The sequence below is a fragment of the Thamnophis elegans genome, chromosome 15, assembly GCF_009769535.1.
Source record: "Thamnophis elegans isolate rThaEle1 chromosome 15, rThaEle1.pri, whole genome shotgun sequence".
NCBI lineage: Eukaryota > Metazoa > Chordata > Lepidosauria > Squamata > Colubridae > Thamnophis > Thamnophis elegans.
This window is the reverse complement of record NC_045555.1, coordinates 21,936,733-21,957,468: the sequence shown is the minus strand read 5'-3', so window position 1 is coordinate 21,957,468 and position 20,736 is coordinate 21,936,733. Positions and strand designations below refer to the sequence as shown.

Below are 20,736 nucleotides of genomic sequence, written 5' to 3'. Positions count from 1 at the left end.
GCTTCCTTTGTCCCCCATGTGATCCCTTTCCTTGAGACAGCTCACCATAGAAGAGCTGTTTGGGGATGCGGTGGTCTGGCATCCTAGTAACATGGCCTGCCGAGCATGTCTGGGCTTTCATCAGCAGGGTGTGAATGGATGGCAAGCCTGTTCTAGAGAGGACTTCCATGTCTGTCACCTTGTCCTGCCACTGGATCCTCAGAGGCCTGCGGAAGCAGGTCATGTGGAAGTGGTTCAATTGCCTAGCATGCCTCCTGTATACAGTCCAAGTCTCACTGGCATACATCAGGGGAGTTAGCACTACTCCTCTGTAGACTTTGAGCTTTGTAGCAAGGCTTATTTCATGGCAGGCCAACACAGTTGGTCACCTCTACCTTTGCTAAGATAAAGTTAACGGATTTTTCTGGCTCGGTATTTTAATGGAATGTTTGTCTGTGGCCTAAAGTTAGTTCCTATAACACTTCTATTGACATTTTTAAAAATGGAAGCTGCCGATGAACCACTGTTTGTTTCTTCAGAAAAGCAATCCATGGATACAATCAATCCCCACAACAGAAGAATGGATGGAAAAAGTGATGGAGGAAGCATGAATGGCAAAAATGGCTGTTTTAATGAGCAAGAAGACATATCTAGCTTTGTTTCTTCTTGGAAACTGCTTCTGGACTTTGTGCTCAAGAGAGAACAAAATGAACTCTTTGATGTTGAATTTTGCTGATTGATATAGTTTGCTGTTATGGCTAATACTTCCTAAGTTGGTAAAATACAAAGTTGAGGCTGTAATTCTGTTCTGAACTTTACTGTCCTGAAAAAAGTTTAAAGTCAGTTTTTTTAAAAAATTTCCTCTTTGCCCTACACTTCTGTTTCCCCCTTCTTTCCCTTCATATCATCTTTATTTTCATCTGTATTTTATGTTATGATATTTTTAATAAAATTCTTGGGGGTGAAAGACCAGTCATGAATGGGAAGTCTTGGGTGCAATTGAAAGACAGCTTTGTATCTGAGGTGGTTCTCTTGCAAATATTTCATTATTCAACTAGGTTACAGCATGAGCCCTGATAATGTTACCTGGTTGGGTAATGAAACATCTGCAAGAAAACAACCAAGCTCAGAGAGCACCAAGGACCCTTCAGTTCAACCCGGAGCTACAAATATTGTCTTCTATAAGTTATTAATCTGGTACATGCTTCAGTAACCTCTCTTGAATTTTGCAGGTGCAGTCTACTAAGGAGTTACATCTCACATACTCCTTGGAGTATGTTTTAAAATATTGTAATGAATTTTTATTTTACAGGTAGGTGATAACCTGGCATTGCCCGGGTAGGTATTTATCTCAATCCTGTATTAGAAAGACTCCCCTTGGGGAATACTGTGAAGCTGTTACTATGGTAACCCCACTGTGCTGTACAGTAGAAGCCATTTTAAGGCATAACAGGCTGTATCTTAACAGAGCTTGAATCCAAAATGCACACTATCACTGTCAAAAGTATTGTGACTTGACACTATAGATATAATTCAGTCCTTTTCATTTCAGCAGCCCAGACGTTCCGGAGATATGCTGGAACACACACATATGGACACACACACACACACACTCACACCTCGAGCAGTGTTAGGGGTGTCTTACCCCCCCCCTCCCCCAGCATTTGTTTCCAGAGAGAAAGTCACCTATGTACCAAGTTTGGTTGAAATTGTTCGAAGCAAGCATGCTATGAAAATATACAATTCGGTTTTCTCTTATAAAGACTGAGAGGGGGTGAAACTTTGTTGTTATCTCTTCTATGATCTAATCTTCTTCCAAACAATTGTCTGCTCCCTAGGGATAACTGTGGCATTTGGTCAGAATCATTCCTCATTCATTATGCGACCTCAGCCATTCCCTCTTATCATTCAAACGGTTCAATTTATGTAAGGCAACATTGCATAATTGAACGGAATGTTTAATACTGACTCTCTTGTCTTTTGTCCCTTGGATGAGACTTCGGAGCTGGTGGAGCAGAATGACTAAGCAAGAAGAATATTTATGCAAGACTCATCCTAAAAATGAAATAATACTGGAGCTGACTTAACGAGGTTGTTGTAAATTTACTTGGATAATAAACAGGAGCCTCCAAGCACGCTAAGTTGCTATTACAAGGACTTTATAGCGTGATTTTACAAATAGAAGGATTTCACAAAACCTTAATAGGACATTGCACTCGTATTTCAAGAGACACAAAGCTAAACATTTCTGCAGCTCATAATAACTCTAGGTCAGTGACGGCAAATCTTTTTGGCACGGAGTGCACAATTAGAAATGCGTGTCCATGTACACGTGCCGGAGCACTGGAAACCTGAAGACCAATTGGCAGGTTCATGCAAGCTTGTTTTTTGGCCGTTTTTCAGGTCATTTTTCAGGCTCAGAAAACGGCCCAAAAAAGCTGCCAATGAAAACAGCCTGCAAAATGGCCATTTTTGGGGCCGTTTTCAGGCTGTAAAGCAGGGGCAAAATCCAGCAGGTTCTGACAGGTTGTGGAGAACTGGTAGTGGAAATAGTTCAGAGAACCAGCAAATGCCACCTCTGGCTGGCTCCAGAGTGGGGTGGGAATGGAGATTTTGCAGTATCCTTCTCCTGCCACACCCTCTAAGCCATGCCCACCAAACCACGCCCACAGAACCGGTAGTAAAAAAAATTGAATTTCACAACTGCCATAAAGACTAGCTGGCTGCGGGCATGAAGAGCAACTGGTGATGGTGTGCATGCCCACAGAGACACCTCTGCCTGCCACTTCTGGCACGCATGCCATAGGTTCGCCATCACAGCTCTAGGTCTACAACATATTCCACCAGCAACAGAGAAACTGGTGGAAAAAACCACACAACTAGTTAAATGGAAGCACCCTTAATGCATCTTTTAAAAAAAAAAAACCAAATAGCTCTTTTTTGAGGGAATTGGATCAGGAAGGTTAAATTCTGGTTTTGAACCTATATAATTCTGGCAGTCTATTTGTGACCAAGCTTTCTGCCACAGAGGAATTAAGCTTTTATTAGAAGATGTAGAAAAAGAAGAAAGAGTGCAGAGAAGAGCAACAAAGATAATTAGGGGACTGGAGGCTAAAACTTGGTTGCAGGAAGTGGAAATGTCTAGTTTAATGAAAAGATTAGGGGACATGATAGCAGTGTTCGGATATCTCAGGGGCTGCCACAAAGAAGAGGGAGTCAAACTATTCTCCAAAGCACCTGAGGGTAGAACAAGAAGCAATGGGTGAAAATTAATCAAGGACAGAAGCAACTTAGAACTAAGGAGAAATTTCCTGATAGTTAGAACAATTAATCAATGGAACAACTTGCTCCAGAAGTTGTGAACACTGGACGTTTTTAAGAAGATATTGGATAACCATTTGTCTGAAGTGGTGTAGGGTTTCCTGTCTAAGCAGTGGGTTTGACTAGAAGACCTTCAAAATCCCTTCCAACTCTGTTATTCTAAATTCTGGAGGAGGAGGAGGAGGAGGAGGAGAGAGGAGGAGGAGGAGGAGGAGGAGGAGAGAGGAGGAGGAGGAGGAGGAGATATATCAGTTCTTCTCTAAGACTGCTGATATAGAACAATCATTAGCAGAAATATTAACTAAAGACTGTATAATTCAAAGGCAAGATCATTACACAGCAAATAATACCAATTCTCCATTCTTTCCATCACCATCTGCAGAATACTAGCATACAATTATAATTTCTCAAATCTTCTGAGATCATAAAACTGTTTTAAAGAATAGTGTTTTATTAACATCTGCTATTCTTTCCCTGAGCTAAAAAGCAAAATTCACTTTAAAAAAAAAACATCATGGAATAATTCACAACAACTTTTTCTGAAGTCTGATTATCCAAGTCAAAACATAAAATACATTTAAGCTAGGCATCTGAAATATGGTGGGCTGATATTTAAAAGCACAGTGACAGTCCATATTTATGGCTTGTTTGCATTGCACCAATGAAAACAGATGTGTTTTACTTGTTAATGGGGTTGCTTAAGGCTCACCAATGAAGAAACATTCAAGAATATTTATGGCCTGCCACTTCCACTGGACAGAATAAATTCATATCACTCTATTCTATTTTACCCCACACAGATGCGGCCCACTTTTAATCCCCTTTATGATAATGTATTATCATTTGGGGATTTCTGAAGGGGAAAGCCAAGTTGGCATAACCTTATTAGCCTTCTGCCAATGCTGCAATTTAACAAAGAGGCACATTAAGGCAAGGACTCACTTCAGGCAATTTTGAGCACAGTGGCCATTTTCTCCTTCCTCTTTCTGTTCTCTGTCACCTACAACAAATGACTCAGTTGTGCTGTTTATCATTGTTGACTCACTTGATAATGAAGGCGAGATTGGCACAGTGTTATTTATTCTAATTCCAATTTTATTCTCCCGGAACAAAACAACCAGCGATTCTATTGACACCCCAAAGATGAATATTTATTTATAGCAGAATAAAAGATTGAAAGTAAACTCTTGGTTTGGACAAGCTCAATCCCATCCTTGTAGTATTCTTGGCAAGGTGTCTTGTCATTGTGCCCTCCTCGTCTACTCCACTGATCTGGGATTGCTGGTGATTTCTTATCCATGTACTCATTGGACCTAATTCTGTTTGCTTTGTCAACATTAGCCAAGATGCTGATGATATCACCTAGCTGTACATAAAACGTATTCCTGGGTATATCCTTTAAGAAGAATGTGCTCTGACCTAGGCTTCACAAAATCGCAAAGGAAACTCCTTGTCCCAAAAAATCCTTTTTCATTAAGCTAATGTGAATTCCTCTCATTCACATCCAGCAAAGTCCCAGCAAACAGTCTTTCAAGGATGAATCTACAACCACAAACCGTATTAGGCTTGGAGAGCTGCAAGGCTGATATCTTCCAAATGCAATGCTGTATAAGAGAATTCTTGGCAAGGGGTCTCTGAGAGTTACTAACAAATCTTCACACTAATTAAGCAAACTAACTGTCTCCTGCAAACTCCCCTCCCCTTTCGCTCCTCTTTATTCCCTATGGGAGTGGCCATTTACCATCCACCTGTGCCTTTACACCCGAGATGGCCCTTGTTCTTTAACTGTTCCCTTCTACTGGCAGCTCTGCGCATGCACACATCGGGAACAGGCTCCAGCTGTTCTTCTGCCCCACTGATCTCCGACTCTGAAGGCAACTGATAACTGTCGGACGGCCCTAGCCATCTCTGCCTCCAATGCAGAGCCCCATCAGAGCCTTCCCCAGCCTCCAGGACTGGCCCATGTTCCTCCCCAACCTCCTCACTGTCTGAATCTGCCACCAGATATGCTGGCCGCTAGTGAGCCACAACAGAATGATGTTTTTTTTTCAAAAGTTGCTATCTTTCATAGGTTGATACTATATTTCATGGGTTTGAAGCAAATGTGTGAGAGGTTATGATAAACAAAGTGACTGGTATTTATACCCGAAGAAAAATAATTGGGCCACAAATTTGAGTCGTACCCATACAGAATAGCATATTCATGCAGTCAGATTCAATACAGAGACACATAATTCCACCTCTTCTTCAATCACCATCATTATTATCTCCATTCTCTTGAATTGGGAATGTCGGCATTTCAAGAACATACAAAATTTCCCAAAGTCCCAAAAGTGCTTTTTTTCAAAAGGCAATTGGACTTTGTTTTTTCTTTGAAGATGTTTCACTTCTCATCCAAGAAACTTCTTCAGTTGTGACTGAATGATGGAGGATGGAAAGATTTATGTTAAACCAGGTGACTGCAAGGGATACAAATCCTTCCATCCTTCACTATTCAGTCAAAACTGAAGAAGCTGCTTGGATGAGAAGTGAAACCTCTTCAAGGAAAAACAAAGTTCAGTTACCTTTTGAAATAAGGAACTTTGGGACAACCATGACCTGGATGAATGAGGATCTCCACAGACAGGTTGTTGTCTAAGTGAATCACACAGTTGTTACATGAATCCAGCTTCTCTCATTGATTTTGCTTGTTGGAAGATAGCTGGATGGCACATAACCCTGGGATGTGCTGGTTGCCAACCACCCAAATTTTGATTGGGTAACTATGAGGATGCTGTGTCACACATCTTGGGTTTTTCTGACCGAGGTCAAATACATAAATATTTTATTTATATCTTTAGCATACAGTTTATGTAAACAGGAAATGTGCTTGCTTAGCAGACTGTAAAGGAACACGGAAAAATAACAGAAACATGGAGCAATAACAGAAACAGAGAGACTTCTCAATGTCTGTAGTACGTGTGCTGTTCTGTTCTTTTATCCATTTGTTGGGCTTCTCCTGATGAGTAAAGCCTGCCATTTGCTCAGAGTCATCCCATTAGTACTGTCTCTGTGTCCGGGAAAGACTGGCAGAGCTAGGAGGAGGAGTCAAGCAGGGAATTAGTTTAAAGTCCCTACATGGTCACAAGAAAGCAAAGTCTGCCCATTCCCGTGGATGCTACTGAACCTTATCTAGTTTAGCTCCAGTGCAAACTATTAGTCTGAGAAGATTTCTGCGAAAAAGCTTGAGCAATCAAACAGTAAATTGAACCGTCTACATGTGGACTTGTTTGTTCACACCTGATGTAGGCAATGAATTAAATTAGGGACAAATTAAGTATGATAAGGGACCATGGAATTAGTCAGCATCCCTTTTGTGATCATAAGATTGGATGGAGCAAAAAGCTTCCACCTCTTTTTGCATTTACATTATTCTCTACTTCAATTGATAAATATCCCAGAGAGCATCATTCCAGTCAAGTATATTATCTTTGGTTACTTGGTTACAACCTGCCTTTTGTTTAGGACCAAAAAGCCATTTCAGACAAATGATTGTCCAATCTTTTCTTAAAAACTTCCAGTGTTGGAGCATTCACAACTTCTGGAGGCAAGTTGTTCCACTAATTAATTGTTCTCACTGTCAGGAGATTTCTCCTTAGTTCTAGGTTGTTCCTCTCCTTGACTGGTTTCCATCCATTATTTCTTGTCCTCCCTTTGGAGAATAGCTTGACTCCCTCTTCTTTGTGGCAGCCCCTTAGATATTGGAAGACTGCTATCATGTCTTGGCCTTATTTTTAGGGAGGTCTTATTATTTTCGAGGTACAGGAGGCGGCGAACATGGTCACCTCATGGCTGCTGCTGTGTTGCACAGGGCTTATTTCAGGGAGCGCTTATTTTGGGGGAAGAGCTTATTTTAATGCATGCGCTCAAAATCCCAATTGGGCTTAATAACGAGGGAGGTCTTATTTTCATGGAAACAGGATATTAACATTTCACATGATCTTGATCCATGTAGTCCAGACTAAAATCTGGGAACTTCCTGATGCTACTCTAGTACCTTCACCACTAGACTACATTGCACCACATAGTCTCCCCATTTTTTCACAGACTGCTAGTCATACTTTTATGAAAAATTACTTTAATTAAAAAGCACAAATTATCTTCTGTCGGTATCCAAACCAGCTTATTGTATGTTAATCGGGAAATGAGCAAAATATCCTTTTTCCAGAGAAAGGAAAGACTAATGAGCAAAAAGGATGCTTAATTACCCTGAAAACCTGGTTCGAAAACACACGCATTGAATCACATGAGAATATTCAGCTGCACATCAACAAATAATTGCCTGTTGTATTCAGGTTATCTGGTTCACTTCTGTTAGATTTGATATGTGAACGCCTCCCCAGAGTATACCTATTACCCAACTCAGCTTTACAAATGGCAGAACAACCCTGGAATACTCAAGATCGGTTAAGCTGTTTACAATTACCAGCTAATTGTTTAACACAAATTTCAATTAGATGAATTCACTTTGTCATTCCATTTCAGAATCAAGACCTTTCTCACTAAAACACATTGATCTCTACAGAACAGCATGAGCGCCTTTTAAAGAAGAAGAAAAAATAAGAAAGCACATCAAATTTTATTTCAAGATCACGTCTTTAGGAACAGCTTGGCACCTTCAGAGGTGAACCGCAGGATATGAAATTCAGCAGATGCCGCTTAATTAATTCATTGCAAAAAAGGGCAGGGAAGCCTTTAAAACCTGAAAGGCATAAATGGCAGAGCCGGCTGGAAAAGGTGAGCTATTTTATCCCCGTGGTGCCTTCAGAAGGCCTAGATGACCTCAAACGGCCCCAAGCTAACTTACAGAAGATAAATCTGCTAACGGTTCCCATACCATGAAAACCGAATCGAAACCTCTTTATTTATGCCGCCTATCTCACTATCGAGTGAAACAATACCTGTTCTAAGTAGGCTTCCTTAAAAAGTAAGAAGCAGAGTGTTGATCCCGGCAAAACCTCTTTTATTTACACGGCTGTGAATTCCTTTCATTCACAAGCTTGGCAAGCAGTCTTTCAGAGGAATATTTATCAACACGAATCTTATCTCACTTGGAGAGCAGCCAGATAACTAGTTTCCAAATGCAGGGCAAGGCAACATTTGGCACAGAGTCTCTTACAGTCATAAACATAACTTTCCACTCTTGAAATGACTGAAGGAATGAATAGTTTCCTGCAAAAGCCCACTCCCTGTTCGCTCCGAGGTGGCGCAGTGGTTAAATGCAGCACTGCAGGCTACTGCTAGATCAGCAGTTCAGCGGTTCAAATCTCACCGGCTCAGGGTTGACTCAGCCTTCCATCCTTCCGAGGTGGGTAAAATGAGGACCCAGATTGTTGGGGGCAATATGCTGACTCTCTGTAAACCGCTTAGAGCGGGCTGAAAGCCCTATGAAGCGGTATATAAGTCTACTGCTATTGCTCCTCTTTTGTTTCTTATGAGATGGGCCAATTGCCTCCAAGGTGTGGCTTTACTCCCAAGTCGATCCTGCTTTCTTAGTTGTTATTGTCTTCTGGCAGCTCTGCTGGCAGCAACAGGCTCCAGCTGTTCCTCTGCCTCTCTGCTGTCTAGCTCCCTCTCTGCCTCTGATGCAGAGTCCTCATCTGAGCTTTCCTCAGCCCCCAGGTCTGGCCCATGGTCCTCCCCAACCTCCTCACTGTCTGACTCTGCTGCCAGCTCTACTGGCCACCAGTGGGTCATAACAATACCCTTGGAAGTTATAATGGTGAAAGGATCTGTGTTCCCTGCAAAGAAGTCTGAAAAGCTATGTGTTAAAAGGCGTTCCTGAATCATCTTCATGTGGTCCCCAACTGCATGCTTCCTGGTTATAATAAACCCAAATTATTTTTTCCAAAGGGTGCAACAAAGCCTGCCAAGGTGAGAAATCAATTCTCAACAGGAAGGAGCATTTGTGTAGGGTAGGCATATTTAATAAACATCCGCTCAACATAACTGTTTCCTTGTCTGGAGGTTCTTCTCAAAAGAGAATGCCTTTAGAATTCCAGCGCAGAGATCACACATGGTTTCCTGCGTTAGTGCTAATACACTCCTCAAATAATCCTTACTGAAGGAGAAGGGGTCTATTCTGTTCATTGATTCATTTCATCAATTTCAAACATGCTTTTCCTTCTGGCAAGTACAAGTAAGAGCACCTCTTTCTCCTTCTGTCCTGACCGTTCTATACAGACGCATGATTGAGAGCATTTTAACAAAGTGCATCCCTGTTTGGTTTGGTTGCCGCAGCGCCTCAGATACAAAGTCCCTAGAGAATGGTGAGGACAGTCGAGAAGAGTATTGGAAGCTCACTTCCTTTTATTTGGGATACTGCTTATAAGCACTATGGGCTTAGAACTCAAAGCATTATGAAAGACCCCTCACACCCCTTTCATGGTCTGTTTTTGTTGCTCCCATCTGGGAGGAGGTTTCGTCTAGCAGGACTATCAGATTCTGTAACAGCTTTGTTCCCTATGCCGGCTGTCTGGTAAACTCACAAGATTTGTTTTTCTCACTGGGACATGTATACATCCAAACTAGACTGTGTTGTTTCTCCTTGTCATATAATATATGTGAGTATATACATTCATTCATTCATTCTGTCATGATCATGTAGTGTATATTGGAGATGGTGACCCTTTGAGAGCTGTATGCAATGAAATTTCATTTTAATGTACGCCAATTAGTGTCCATTCAAAGTTACAATAAAGTTATTCTAAGTTTTAAGTAATCCTCAACTTATGACCATAACTGAGACACTAAGAGTTTGGCAGCATATGCATTATGTTAATAATTATTAATTATTATTAGCAACCTCCCAAGTGCCCCATCAACTGCTCTATTCATGCCTGTGGCTATAAACCGACAGCCCCTTAAGTCTTGCAATCATCTGGTGCTTAGTTAAACTTGGATGCAATCTGGTTTCAGAATTCCCTGCGGGATCTGCCTGATGTGTCCACTCAGCACCAAGAGAAGCAGTCAAGAAGCACACAGTGTTGTTTATTTATTTCCCAGTTCCTTACATTTTCATACCATTTCTAAGGATCACTTTCTTTTCTGCATTTAGCAATTTGCTTGGAAAGAAAATTTTCATTTTTGCCATTCATGTGGCAGCTCTCCTCAACTACAGGAGATAAGTGGAAGGTCTGAGGCTAGCTGCCTATATTGTTTCTAACATGGGCAGAACATAACTTCTCACACAGTGGTAGGTTGCTAACTGATATACTACTGGTTTGTTTGTGTGTGCGTGCACAATGTCTGGGTGAGTTTACCCACCTTCCAAGGTGGGTAAAATGAGGACCCAAATTGTTGGGGGCAATAGGCTGATTCTGTAAACCTCTTAGAGAGAGATGTAAAGCACTGTAAAGCAGTATATAAGTCTAAGTGCTATTGCTAATAGAAGAAGGAACATTTTTCCTAATTTTGCAATTTTTTGCAAACCACCCTTCTCTTTCTCAGGCCCTGAAAAGACTTGGTCAAGATTTGAATTGGAGATACTCAAGGTGGTATGTTAGACTGGCAAAAAAAAAAAAAAAACCTCAGGAGAACAAAATGGCAAATCACCAGATTGTTGCTAACTGGTTTACAGGAGCATGTCCATAAAATTACCATTAGCTGAGCACATTTGGAAGGAGTCTTCATCTTTCACAAGTACACTCAACAAATAAAATGGTCAGCTTAGGACAATTCATATCCTGACTAAATGCATTATAGAAAAGATTCGTTTTAGCCACCATGCCTCTTTTCCTGGAGGAATTCGCCGAAGATTTCCTGGGCCTACTACAAATATATGGAGGTAGTCCTTGACTTCATGATCACAATTAGCACCAGAATTTTGATTGCTAAGCAAAGTGGCTGTTCACAGTGAGTTGCACCCAATTGTACAAACTTTTTCGCTATGGTTATTCTGCGAATCACAGCAACTGTTAAGTGAAACATGCTGTTGCTAAGTGAATCCAGCTTTTGATTTTGCTGGTTGGAAGCCAGCTAGAAGGTTGCGTGACCCTGAATAATTCCCATCACCTCTCAAGGTTTAAAAAAAAAGTGGGGGAGGGGGTGACCCAGTCTACTCCAGGGTGTGAACTGCTATGTCCAGAAATTCACTTTGCTACAGTCCTACTTTTAATTTAATTTCACAACATATAGATTTAACTAGGGGTGGGCTACTACGACTTTGCTCGGGTTCAGGAGAACCCGTAGCTAATGATATGGCCGGTTCAGAGAACCTCCAAATCCCACCCTTTGCTGGCCCTGCCCACCATGCCTCACTGCTGCCACCCGACCACGTCCCTCCCAGGAGTCTCCATGTGGCCTGTTTTGGATGCAAGGAAAGTGCAGAGCCTGTGTAGAGGCTTGGGGAGGGGGAAAATGGGCCTCCTGGAAGGCCTCTGGAGCTTGGGGGAGGATGTTTTCACTTTTCCAGAGGCTTGAGGAAAGACTCAGGAGACTGGGTAAGGCAAAAATGCCCCCCCCCCCCTGCAGTCCACCACGGTGCAGGAGGCCAATTTGGCCATGCCCACTCAGCAACTGAGCAGAGAAACCATTGCTGAAATTTTTGAAGCCCACTCCTAGATTTAACCATAGTTTCAATTGAGAAAACATGACAATCCTAGACCGGGCCTAGTCCAAAATTGCCAGGGAATTCCTAGAAGTCTGGCACTCTGACCAATCAGCCATCAATAGACACCTAGACATGAACAACATCTATAGACTATGCAAAAGAGGCAATCAACCAGCCCAAAAGGGATCAAAAAGACCCCAGCATCTCTCCACAATCAGCACACAGATCAGCATAGATGAACTCCAAGGTTAACCTCAGACCAACAATCAAGTAAACCATACCCAACAAAATAGGAGTTGAGAAGGCAGTGATTCAATCAAGGAGCTGCCAAAGAAGCCAACACTAAACAGCCCAACCAGAGAATCTCTAAGATCACCCCCACCAACACTGACAGGGCAAGCCACCAGAATATAAATTGAAGCAAACCCCACTCCTCACTAGCACTGATGATGTTACCTAGATGGGCAATGAAACGTCTTCAAGAAAACAAGCAAGCTCAGAGAGCACTAAGGACCCCTCAACTCCTATTTTTGTTTCTCATCTCTTAACAGTAGGTTCGGATTGAACCCAATATATTTACATTTTTGTCTAGATTATCTACAACTAAACCTTGCCTTAACTAGAAAGCAAGCTGGCTGGGCCTATTGTATTAATTTTCTGTGATCCCTTCCAAACTGAGCTATGTGTACAAATTATATAGGCAGTAATGATACATCCATATCTCGTGTTCAAATGTTGGTTATTAAAAGTAAAGGTTCCCCTCACACATATGTACTAGTCGTTTCTGAATCTAGGGGGCAGTGCTCATCTCCCTTTCACAGCCGAAGAGCCATCACTGTCTGAAGATATCTCCGTGGTCATGTGGCCGGCATGACTAAACACTGAAGGAACACGGAATGCTGTTACCTTCCCACCAATGATCGAGTTGATTTATGGTGAGTTGATTTAAAAGTGATTTCATTTAAAGTTGATTTCAGTGCTTTTGAACTGCTGGGTTGGTAGAAGCTAGGATAAGTAACCGGAGCTCACCCCGTTATGCGGCACTAGGGATTTGAACTGCTGACTTTTCTAATCAACAAGCTCAGCATCTTAGCCACTGAGGCACCGCGTCCCTATATTGGTAATTACTGAAGCGTTATCTTTTGACTGGGATGTCCAAAAATGCTGCCTAAATCCACAGAGCTTAAAAACTAAAACTTACAGAAGGTCCACAAGTGTACAATGTGTGTTTTCAATCTTGGGTATCTTTCCACACTGACTCATCAACGGAAAAAAACAGTGCACCATAGAGAATTGTACATTTGGTTGTGGTGGGATTCTGGTGGGGTGTGTTGGACCTTGAAAGCTGTAATGAACCAAAAAAAGAGTTGACTGCAAAAAGAACAGTGCGGTTAATTTTCTCTTGAGGAGATGTGGGCAAAACTACTTAAACCGCCCTTATGATCAGCATTATTTGTGCTTGTGAATGCTAACTTTAAGAATTTCATGAAGAAAAACCTAACTATATAATAGAAATAAAGGGGCACGGGGGCTCAGTGGCTAAGACACTGAGCTTGTCGATCAGAAAGGTTGGAAATTCAGTGGTTTGAATCCATAGCGCTGTGTAACGGAGTAAGCTCCCATTACTCATCCCAGCTTCTGTGAACCTAGTAGTGCGAAAGCACGTAAAAATGCAAGTAGAAAAATAGGAACCACTTTGGTGGGAAGGTAACAGCATTCCATGTGCCTTCAGCATTTAGTCATACCAGCCACATGACCACGAAGACATCTTTGGACAATGCTGGCTCTTCAGCTTTGAAACAGAGATGAGCACCGCCCACTAGAGTCAGGAACAACTAGCACATATGTGTGAGAGGAACCTTTACCTTTAGTTTATAAGTAGAAAGGAGTAATGTCTGCACCAGTAATCTTATAAAATTACCACTGCAGAAATAGGAAAGATATTTGATACCCATCAAGGTTATGCTGATTGGGAAATTATGAAACGTTAAATCCAGCTCATCACTTTTGTAGAAAAATGTTATTAACTATCTTTCTCATGGGGGTCATTTTATCTTCCAGCTTCAAGAAGCCTTCTATGTCCATTTGCCAGTTGCTAAGCAAACTTCTTTATAGATGTGTGTTCTGTTGACAATTAAAGTTGGGCTGTCTGTCGAACCAAGCAATTATGTTTAGTTTAAGATAACATGTACATTAAGGAAGTACATGTGAATATATCTTGAATGTATTTATGATAGAACCTGAACAGCAATCTTATAAATTGAGGAAATCAAAGGCCTAGCTGGAGAAAGAGAAGTTTGAAATGGGTTGAAAGAAAATATTGGGAAAGACATTGTACAATGGAGTATACAGCAAGTAACACCATTCCATCTCTCTGACAGAGAGTTTGTAGACAATAACACCTCTGTAACTCTGCATGGTCTAGCCAGCTGGACATTTTAATTTTCCCCATACTTCTCAAGATCGGTTCCACCACAAAACCGCGTTCGACTAAAGCGCGCTCGACGAAACCGCGTAGCTGACGTCATCACAGCGTGACGAAAAAAGCACGCAGTAAACGCTAAAGCTAAATTAACCCCTAAACCTAACCCCCCTAAACCTAATCCTAAACCTAACCCTAAACCTAACCCTTAACCTAACCCTAAACCTAACCCTAACCTAACCCTAAACCTAAACCCAAACCTAACCCTAACCTTAACCTAACCCTAAACCTAACCCTAACCCTAACCCTTAACCTAACCCTAAACCTAACCTAAACCTAACCCTTACTTAACTTGAATCGGCTTGCTTTCAAAGCGCTATTTAAAGTGCCCTTTTTTCTCTGCGGTCGCTGTTTGTCGCCCTGATGATGACATCAGCGACGCGGTTTAATCGGGCGCACTTTAGTGGAGCGCGGTTTTGTCGTGCCACGCTCAAGATCATCTGTTATCTGCAGTGTGCTAATTCTGTCAGCATGTGAAAGAGTTCATGACTGGAAGAGGCATGGCAACAAAGCCAGCCAATGAGGGCTGTTCGAAAACTGAAACAATATTTGCTGGTGAGCAACAAGGAGACAGCAAGGAGTCTGGGCACACCTTAGCTTAACTTCTGTACTAAAGCTCTGCATCCATGCTGAGCTCAAACCTAGTCTGCTGCTCTGAACTGAAACCGAAATTCCTCTCCTCTGCCTGTGTTTGCTTGTATTTACTACCACGTTGGAAAACCTGCTTTCATATTGTATATTACTTCATGTGTTGTGTTATATATAAAGAGAAGTTAATGAATCCTGCAGAATCAGTTACCCTGTGTGCTTTCTGGATGTGATTGCTGCAACAACTCTGACAAAGTCATCATGTGTGTTGTTTGAACTTAGACTCAAAGTATAACATATGAATAATGATTGATTAATCTCAGGGGAATAAAACAATGGCTTAATGTGATATTGGAATCCAGTCCATGTTCTAGGCATTCTGAGACAAGGAAGAGACTTTCAACCGGTTAACTGCCTTCTCAAATCAGTACTAGTCCTGATTAGGAGAAATGTCTACTGTAGGAGTTACTCCATTCATTTTGAGAGTGATCCATTTTTTTGTTCCACTAGAACTATATCCCTAGACTTGTGATGGCAAACCCATGGCACACATGCCCAAAGTGGCACACGACACCATGTTGCCCGGTACATGCGGCCTTGCTGTTTGTCTCCCAGGTTTCTGGCACACATCCGTGCAAGACGATCAGCTGTCTTTTGCATGTGGTGGCAGTGCCGAAAATTGGTGTGTGCATGCACATTGGCCAGCTGATTGTCGGTGCACATGTGTGCCAGAACCCGGATGTTTTGCTTTTCTGGAGCATGATCCCTTTGCACGCACAGCAGGCCAAAATCTGCCCTACACATGGGCGCCAGCCAACTGATCATTGGGTGTGCATGTGCACTAGAACCCAGAAGATCAGCTTTTCTAGATTGCGGCCCCACATGCGCAATGTTTCCGCACAACTATTTTGGCACTCAGTACCGAAAAGGTTCACCATCACTCCACTAGACCTTTGCGGGTGATACATTCCAGAAAGTTATAAGTCCGCAATCAGGAAAGTTTATCTGCCTTTACCTGGTTGTGCTGGAGAATGAGTGGCAGAACCTGGGGCCAGAGTTAAAAAGGAATCAGAATCTCTACGTACGTAGCCACAAGGGGGCCAAGTCAAATCTCTCAAGTGCCAACCATTGGTTGAGAAGATTCCTGTGCATTGGTGTTTTAGCACTAAATCAGTTTTCACATGGGGACCTGGTTTTTCACACCTAACACCAGTCTTTTTCGGTCAGAAAATCCTGCCCTTGCGCCACCTGGCAATACGGGCAGCGAAATGTGCACATTTTGCCACTCTTATTGCATCCGCTGAATCGCGCCCAGCCGCCCTGTTTAGAATAGCCTGCTCCCTCTGAAAGGGAGGGATGCGGATGACCTTTACAGGGTAGAGCTGAGGAATTTGTTCAGTTTCTAACGGATAAAGTCGCTCCGGATTCGGACAGATCTGGATTCCAATTGCACAGTACCAGCCGAGGTACCGAGGGAAGGTCTTGAGCGGATTTTATGGAGCGAGTTTCAACTTGTCGCTCCTGAGGAAGTGGACAAGGCCATGGGAGCGGTGAGTGCCTCCACTTGTATACTGGACCCATGCCCTTCCTGGCTGGTCTCGACCAGCAGAGAGGTGACACATGGCTGGATCCAGACGATAGTTAACACTCTCTCCGGGAGGGATCTTTCCCGCACCTCCTAAAGAAAGTGGTGGCCTTTCAACTCCGGCGGTCCTTGGATGAAACCAATTATCTGGACTTCGTTCAGATCCGGTTCAGGCCTGGTTACAGCACGGAAACTGCTTTGGTCGTGCTTATCGATGATCTCTAGCGAGCCAGGGATAGGGGTTACTCCTCTATCCTTGTGCTTCTTGACCTCTCAGCGGCCTTCGATACCATCGACCATGGTATCCTTCTGCGACAGTTGCGGGAAGTAGGGGTGAGAGGCACCGTTCTCCAGTGGTTCTCCTCCTACCTCTTGGGCAGGTCGCAGTCGGTGTTGGTCGAGGATGGAGATCGCCCCTAGGCCCCTCAATTATGGGGTGCCGCAGGGTTCGGTCCTGTCCCCCCTCCTATTAACATCTACATGAAGCCGCTGGGTGAGATCATATGACGGCACGGGATCAAATACCACCAGTACGCGGACGATACACAGATGTATCTGTCCGCCCCGTGCCAACTCAGTGAAGCAGTAGAAGTGATGTGCCAGTGCTTGGAGGCTGTTAGGGTCTGGATGGGAACGAACAAGCTTGCACTCAATCCCGACAAGACTGAGTGGCTATTGATGCTCCCTCCCAAAAATGGTCCAGCTCTTCCATCTCTCAGTCTGGGGGGTGAAATTATACGCCCCTCAGAGAGGGTCCGCAATTTGGGAGTCCTCCTGGATCCACAGCTGACGCTAGAACATCATTTGTCAGCTGTGACCAGGGGGGCCTTTGCCCAGGTTCGCCTGGTACACCAATTGCGACCCTATCTGGACCGGGAGGTCCTTTGGATAGTCACTCATGCCCTCGTCACCTCAAGACTGGATTACTGTAACACGCTCTACATGGGGCTGCCCTTGAAGAGTGTCCCGAAGACTCCAGTTAGTCCAGACGCAGCAGCGCGAGCGATTGCGGGTGTACCTAGGTATACCCACGTCACACCTATCCTCCGTGAGCTGCACTGGCTTCCTATTGGTCTCCGGACATGCTTCAAAGTGCTAGTCATTACTTTTAAAGCCCTACATGGTATCGGACCTGGCTACTTGAGAGACCGCCTCCTGCCAATTACCTCCCTGTGGCCTATAAGATCGCACAGATTAGGTCTCCTCCGGATTCCATCTGCCGGTCAATGTCGGCTGGTGACTCCCCGGGGGAGGGCCTTCTCTGTTGCTGCTCCGGCCCTCTGGAACGATCTCCCCATTGAGATCCGGACCCTCACTACCCTTCCGGCCTTCCACAAAGCGACCAAGACATGGCTGTTCTGGCAGGCCTGGGGCTGTTGATTCGTCCAGCCCCACCCTCAGTTATGAATGTTGTGTTTTTAATGTTGTTTTGTTTTTGTATGTCCCTCCCTCCCTCCCCCTTTTTTATTGTAAGCCGCCCTGAGTCTCTTTGAGAGTGGGCGGCATACAAATTAAATCAATCAATCAATCAATCAATCAATCACCTGCATGTGAGAGAAAGATTGGGCTATAAAGGCAATAAATAAATAAATAAATGTTTGCACCTTTATGGGTATTATCATGCATATAGGCAAAAGCTGTTGCCCAGATCTTGAAATACTGTAGAGATCAATTGCTTCCTGCAGTTTGTGTTAAATCCCGGGAGATTTTTTTTCACTTGGTATAAACAGCCCTCTGCACAATTTCCATTCCTGCCTTATTTCTTTCTGAAACAAAGTACTATCTCCAGTAAGTGTAAAGTAATAAAAGGATCTCACTTAAACCAAGAAAGTTGAAGTACATGGAAGGCATCAGGGTTGACCGTTTCTTGTTCGCTTCACATTCTCTTATTATGAATAATACCAGCCAGTAACAAAGGGAGGTATATAGAATCTATTAATAGGCTAACATATGCTGCAGGGAGGAACTAAACAACTCAACAGGACAACAAAAATATGCCTATAAAACAATCAAAGAAAATTGATAGCATTTTTCCACTGAAAAAAACATGTATGTACCCTGAAAATCAATGCGGGAAAGAAAAGTCATGAGTCCCAAGGCCCTCCCAGATTTGAGAATAAGACTAGCCTTGATTTCTCATCTATTAACAGATTAACAGAGTTGGAAGGGACCTTGTAGGTCCTCTAGTCCAACCCACCACCCAAGTAGGAGACCCTATACCATTTCTGACAGATGGCAGTCCAGTCTCTTCTTGAAAGTCTCAAGTGGTAAAGCTCCCACAACCTCTGAAGACAATTTCTGTTCCATGGGTTGATTGTTCTCACTATCAGAAAAGTTATCCTTATTTCAAGATTAAATCATCTCTCCTTGATCAATTTCCATCCTTATTTCTTGTCTGCTCTTCAGGTGCTTTGGAAAATAGGTTGACCCCCCCCTCTTCTCTGTGCAGCCCCTCAAATATGCGAATACTGCTATCATGTCTCCCCTGGTCCTTCTCTTCACTAACCATGCCCAATTCCTGTAACCATTCTTCATTCGTTTTAGTCTCCAGCCCCCTAATCCATATCTTGGTTGCTCTTCTCTGCACTTTTTCTAGAGTCTCAACATCTTTTTTTTATTGTGTGGTGACCAAAACTGGATGCAGTACTCTAGGTGTAGTCTTAGAGCTGAAGAGAGAACCTGCAATTTCTGATATCCGTTCCCTTTAACAGCTCCCGTATCACCATTCCTATTTGACAGTAATCCTGTGTTATTATTCCCTATATTTAAATGTTTGAATTCAACCCCAGTCCCTTTTTCTCTAACGACTACTTTTTCTCATAATTACTAACAATGCGGGCGATGGGATAGCATTAAATCAATTGCTGTACTGCACAGTAAAATGCTAAGGCCTAAAACAAGTTTAGCAGTAAGTTTTCCTGTCTTTGCTCAGTTGGAATAAGTCACAAGAGTCTGCTCTTCCTTTTTATATGTAGGTATATCCATTTGAAAAATATTCACACACAGTTCATCTTTACCAATAGAAAATAATATCTGTAGCTCAGATGGAGGCCTTGGTGCTCTCTGAGAAGTCTGCAAGAAAACAACCAAGTTCAGAGAGTATCAAGTACTCAACAGTTCATCTTTGTTTCCTAAATTTACTTTTAATACGACTCAAAAATTTTGGAAAATCACTGAATGTTAAAGATGCAGGTGTGGGAAGTCTCCCCCCCCCCAAAGAATGAAATACTTTGGAGATTATTAAAATGGCATTTATTTATTTTTAATAAAATAGTAAAACTATTTCCCCTAAAGGAGAGATGGGGGAAAAAATCTTAGGGGAGGCAGAAACCATACCCAATCTCCCTGCCCCAAGCAGAAACTGAGGAGGCTAGCATTTAGAAAATCAGTTTTGGTAATCCATTCAGAAAGAGTCAGAGAGAGACTCCAGATAAGCAACACTGTTAGGCAACCCAAAGGTTGACAAGATTAGCTCAAACACCTAGGATTTGCATTTTCCTTTTTTCTATAGAGCTAGCCATGACTCCTACATGACCCTATAGGAATCCAGAAGATATAAAACCCACCCATTCTCAACTTCATCTAGTCAGCTGTCCCAGAATCACACGTGGTTGGTGGTTCTGCTTCATCAATAACAAGAATCTTTCTTTCCAATCAGCCTCATTTTATTCCAGTTTGGAACTGGACCTACCCATTTTTTTGGAGTATAAGATGCACCGGAGTATAAGATGCACCAAGGTTTTAAAGAGGCAAATTAAAACAAAAGTAGGTAGGTAGATGGAGGGTGAGAGAGGGAGAGAGAGAGAACTACAGTAGGTAGGTAGGGAGAGAGAGAGAGTAGGTAGGTAGGTAGGTAGGTATAGGGATAGAGAGAGAGAGAGAAATACAGTAGGTAGGTAGGAAGAGAGAGAGAGTAGGTAGGTAGGTAGGTAGAGGGAGAGAGAGAGAAATACAGTAGGTAGGTAGGGAGAGAGAGAGAGTAGGTAGGTAGGTAGGTAGGTAGGTAGGTAGGTAGGTAGGTGTTTCCACGTGTATTTATCCATGTGCTAGAGAAGGAAATCGCTAACAACCTGCAGCACCTAAGACTTTCTTTCTGCTGGCACAGCACTTGATTAATATAATTCTCATCAATTCGCTCTAACTAAAGAGCTTTCCAAAAGAGGAAAAAAAGTTTTTGCACTCTGCAAACCT

General features: G+C 42.8%; 1 protein-coding gene across 1 annotated transcript in view; it reads right to left on the bottom strand.

Annotated features, from left to right (window-relative positions):
- The window catches only part of LOC116518724 (calcium-activated potassium channel subunit alpha-1-like), a 354,617-nt gene extending 354,394 nt beyond the window's left edge, over positions 1–223 (bottom strand). Inside the window, exon 1 of the mRNA XM_032232239.1 lies at positions 46–223. Coding sequence (XP_032088130.1) covers positions 46–223 — 178 coding nt within the window. The remainder of the gene's footprint in view (positions 1–45) is intronic.
- Between the last annotated feature and the right edge of the window lie 20,513 nt (positions 224–20,736).